The sequence below is a fragment of the Tachysurus fulvidraco genome, chromosome 25, assembly GCF_022655615.1.
Source record: "Tachysurus fulvidraco isolate hzauxx_2018 chromosome 25, HZAU_PFXX_2.0, whole genome shotgun sequence".
NCBI lineage: Eukaryota > Metazoa > Chordata > Actinopteri > Siluriformes > Bagridae > Tachysurus > Tachysurus fulvidraco.
The window spans coordinates 15,908,193-15,913,016 of record NC_062542.1 but is presented as its reverse complement, the minus strand read 5'-3'; the positions used below and the strand labels follow the sequence as shown (position 1 = coordinate 15,913,016).

The window sequence follows — 4,824 nt, the reverse complement described above, 5'->3', positions numbered from 1 at the left end:
GACTACAGGAAAACATTTTCATACCTCAATGTCCTCTGTTTATAACTGACACGCGTCTTTTGTGAAGGTCACTAGCTTCTTTGCCTGGTTTCTCCACAATAACGTCCAATAACGTCCAAACACCACAAGAAGTTAAAATAAAAGAAGTTGTGAGCTCTTAAGAACATTAGAATTCATGCTCGTGTGTTTTTCTGCTCCTCTCAGTACTGATTCAGGAGGATTACCACAATCACAACCCGTACCATAACTCGGTCCATGCTGCTGACGTGACCCAGGCCATGCACTGTTACCTGAAGGAGCCCAAGGTATACGAGCGCAGGACAACCGGAGGAACTCAAATATCTTGTATGCTCTGTAAATGATTTTATATAATGTGTGTGTCCTTTTTGCAGCTTGCCAAGTCCCTCACTTCCTGTGATATCCTCTTGGGCCTTCTGGCAGCAGCCACTCATGACCTGGACCACCCCGGGGTCAATCAACCTTTTCTCATCAAAACCAACCATTACCTAGCCTCTTTGTACAGGGTGAATGCAACACAACACACAACTGTCATGTAGTAGACAGATATTGAACTAAATCTATATCTCTGTGTGTGTGTGTGTGTGTGTGTGTGTGTGTGTGTGTGTGTGTGTGTGTGTGTGATTGCACAAACATTTTCCCATTGAGAGCAAAGATATGGCGGTCTAACGGGCAGCTTTTATTCTGTCATAACTCTGTGTGTGTGTGTGTGTAGAATACCTCAGTTCTGGAGAACCATCACTGGAGGTCGGCAGTGGGTTTGCTGCGAGAGACTAAGCTTTTCTCCCATCTTCCCTCAGAGGACAGGTGAGTTTTCCTGTTTGTGTGACGCTGCTGAACTCCGTCAGAGACTGACGTAGCGTGTCTATGTCTCCTTTTAGTGTGAACATGGAGAGGCAGTTGGGCTCTCTGATTCTGGCCACAGATATCAGCAGGCAGAACGAATACCTGTCCAGGTTTAGGAAGCATCTGGACCAGGAGGAGCTGTGTCTGGGAAATGCCTCACACCGCCACTTCATCCTGCAGGTGAGCCAGGCGTGAAACAGGAAGAGAGGGATAGACAAAGAGGTAGAAAAATAAGCTGTAAGAACATGATGTAAAGTTGGAGATTAAGTTTATAGGAGTGGGATTAAGTGGATTGCAAAGTGGGGTGCATTTATGTGTGTGTGTGTGTGTGTGTTTTCCTCCTTATATATTTCTATAGAAATAAAATTCACACCACACGTATTGATTGTGTGTATATATGTGTGTGTGTGTGTGTGTGTGTGTGTGTGCATGCAGATGGCCCTGAAGTGTGCAGATATCTGTAACCCATGTAGGCCTTGGGAACTCAGCAAGCAGTGGAGTGAAAAGGTGACTGAAGAATTCTTCCACCAAGGTACCACCACACACTTCCACACACTTCCACCAAACACTTCCACCACACACTTCCACCACACACTTCCACACACACTTCCACCACACACACTTCCACACACACTTCCACACAGAATTCCAGACACACGTCTTCCACACAAGATGCAACTGCTGGATCTTTTTTCCTGAGAATGATCATGTGACTCCTTTCCGGTTTCTGTTTAGGAGACATCGAGAAAAAGCACAAACTTGAAGTGAGCCCACTGTGCGACAGCGACGCGAACTCTACAGCGGATGTCCAGATCGGTAAGAACGTCAGCGGGAACTCTGTGACACGATGCGCGTTCTTTTACTCTAGTCAGACCTCCATCGTTTTTTGTTTTTTTTTCCTGACCAAGATAAAACACAGACATCTGCGATGGCGTTTAAGAACACGAGGAGATAACGTGTCGTCGTCTTTATCGAGAGATGGCTCTCGGTTTATCTCTCTGATTTAAAATAAAATACGATCAGCTTATTAATCACCGCCTCCAGCTGAGACGTCAGGGACGCCGATGAAGGACGGCGAGCTTATCATCTAGTCCCCATTTTCTTTTCTTAAAAATGGTTGTGTCCAGTGAATCAAAACCAAACAGGAAGAACATTTATCCATTAAGACGGCACGTTGGCTTAGTGGTTAGCACGTTCGCCTCACACCTCCAGGGTCAGGGTTCGATTCCCGCCTCCGCCTTGTGTGTGTGGAGTTTGCATGTTCTCCCCGTGCCTCGGGGGTTTCCTCCGGGTACTCCGGTTTCCTCCCCTGGTCCAAAGACATGCATGGTAGGTTGATTGGCATCTCTGGAAAATTGTCCGTAGTGTGTGAGTGTGTTAGTGAATGAGAGTGTGTGTGTGCCCTGTGATGGGTTGGCACACCGTCCAGGGTGTATCCTGCCTCGATGCCTGATGACACCTGAGATAGGCACAGGCTCCCCGTGACCCGAGAAGTTCGGATAAGCGGTAGAAAATGAATGAATGAATGAATGTTTATGATTTTATTAGGAAATGTTAGTTATTCATATTAAGCCTGAAAATGATTGCATTGTGCTTTGTATCATTCGGTTCTGAGCAGGTGATTATGCATTAGCCGTGCCTCGAGTCTGTCTCCATTAAACACAGATTTCCTTAAATAATTGCCAGAACAGAATGTTATTACCTGGATAAAAAACAAAACATCTAATAGTTAGAATGACATTAGAGTTATTAAGCGAATCAACACGATTCTTGATTTCTCTTTCTCTGTGTGTTTGTAATCCTGCAGGTTTCATGACGTACGTGGTGGAGCCGCTGTTCGCAGAGTGGGCTCGTTTCTCAGACACGCGTCTCTCTCAGACCATGCTGGGTCACCTGTGCCTGAACAAAGCCAGCTGGAAGGCCCTGCAGCCGGAGGAGGCCGAGTTCGAGCAGGACGGCGGCTCCAGAGCCTTACCTCAGGGAAGAGTCGAGTCCTGACACTGCCTCGCCCTGCCTCACCCTGCCCTGTCCTCAAGCTTTCAATCACTTCTGATTTGCTCACCTTCCATCTCAATCCAACCACTGATTTATTTAATTTATTTAATTTTCACTTTTTTATTTTTCCCTTTCACATAAAGCAATACATGGATACCTCATTCAGATACTGCTGCGATTTTCATTCTTACTCTTACACTTTTTTTAAATGTCATTTTATTTATTAAGATTTATTTGGGTATATTTTTAGTTTTTTGTTTTCATCCGGGGGAACATCGCCGAAAGAACTCGACTGCGGTTTGGGGAACGCCGAACGCGACGGTTCCCTTCTGCTGGGTCAAAAGTGCCATTTTTTTTCCCACCCCTTATTGAATTGCTCAAACACCGAGAGTATTCACATGAGTTTTTAAACGACTGCGCCAAGAGACAGTGTGTGTGTGTGTGTGCGCGTGCGTGCACGGGTGTGTGTGTGTGTGTGTGTCAGTGCATTTTGCAAACGAATCTTCCTTGTTGTGTACAAAACTGAAAGAGAAAAAAAAGACAAATGTGAAGAGCCCAGTCATTTGCTGCCTCTACGAAGACTGTTTACAGATTGTCTTTTTTTTTGTTTTTTGTTGTTGTTTAAATTGTTATAAATGAATCATGTTGGTTCTGTGACTTTTTTCTTTCCTTTTGCCTTTAAGCACAGATGTGAAGAACCACTTTTACATGTTTTTGAACTGTTGTGTTACTGCTGATGTTCTGAACAAAGAAAAGAAAAAAAAAAAACGACGACGACAACAAAGGACTGCACTTGAGTCAGTCTGAAACTCCAGATGCCATACAAGCGCCATCTTGTGCTCCGTTGTGAAATTTTCGCCCTGCACTCCAGATTCTGGTGCCACATGATTCAGACCTGCAGCCGTTTCTGCTGTGAATGGACCAGGAACCGGCTTTCCTTCCCTCTATCCTCCCTTTCTCATCATAACACGCACTCGTTCTCTCTTTCCCTACAACTCATCCTCCCTTCTCCTACACCGCATCTGCTGTCTCCTTCTGTCACTCTACCTTCTAACCCCCCATTCCTCCTCCATCACATCTGACCCACTACCCCCTTCTCCCTCTGCTGCCCCGCCCTTATAATACCTCTCTCATCACTTTCAAACCCTCCCTTTCCCCTTCATCACTCTATCCTCCTGAGCCCTGGATCCAGCCTGGTGCCACACAGGAAATGTAGCTGACTGGAATCTCTACGGATCTTGCTCAGGGTCTCGCAAACCTGCTCGTCACTCCGCTGGAAGAAAAGAGGAAGCGAAAGGTGCCTTTTATAGGTAGCCGTCCCCTCCCCGTCGTCTGGTAACAACAGACGTAGATCTAGACTCCCTTTCGGAAAGCGTCTCGGCCACAGTCAAGCTCTCCATCCAGAAGACTGCTTCGAAATGATGCCTTAAAACTATGCACAAAGCTAAGTGACCAAACCAGCTTGGAATTTCATTAAAGCACGTCATCACGTCCGTTCGATTCTCGTCCAGCTCTTTGCCTTCTGTCATTGGAGAATTTTTTAAAAAATATATTAATATATGGCGGATAAATCGATTTAATATTTAGTTGTTTTTTTTTTTTGTTATTTTTTTTTTTTAACATTGAACATTCCATTGTTTTTGTTTTTTTACTCTGTACAGATGGTGCAGTTTTTTGTTTGTTTGGGTTTTTTTTGCGCATCTCTTCCAGAAAGAGAGCAGGTGCTTTTTTCCCCCTCCTTATTTTAGCTGATTTGTATTTTTGTTGTAAGTGCTGTAAGACTGTTGATTAAAAAAAAAAAAACTGTTTACAATTTGTTGTAACAGCCATTTTGGGGAGAAGACTTAAGTGTCAAGCCATTTTGTAAAGGCTTTTGTCGTACAGACTTTTTGATACATGCTTGTTGCAGTTGCATTTTTGACGAATAAAAATCGTTGACATGATGTTTCATGGTACAGAATGACA

At 44.5% G+C, this 4,824-nt stretch overlaps 1 protein-coding gene across 10 annotated transcripts in view; it reads left to right on the top strand.

Annotated features, from left to right (window-relative positions):
• Window positions 1–4,824, top strand: part of pde7a (phosphodiesterase 7A) — a 30,578-nt gene extending 25,754 nt beyond the window's left edge. For all 10 annotated transcript variants that reach the window (XM_047808516.1, XM_027175769.2, XM_047808517.1 and 7 more), the window contains 7 exons: window positions 205–305; window positions 393–524; window positions 734–825; window positions 900–1,044; window positions 1,300–1,396; window positions 1,600–1,680; window positions 2,672–4,824. In XM_047808516.1, coding sequence (XP_047664472.1) covers window positions 205–305; window positions 393–524; window positions 734–825; window positions 900–1,044; window positions 1,300–1,396; window positions 1,600–1,680; window positions 2,672–2,862 — 839 coding nt within the window. In that variant the 3' untranslated portion in view covers window positions 2,863–4,824. The remainder of the gene's footprint in view (window positions 1–204; window positions 306–392; window positions 525–733; window positions 826–899; window positions 1,045–1,299; window positions 1,397–1,599; window positions 1,681–2,671) is intronic.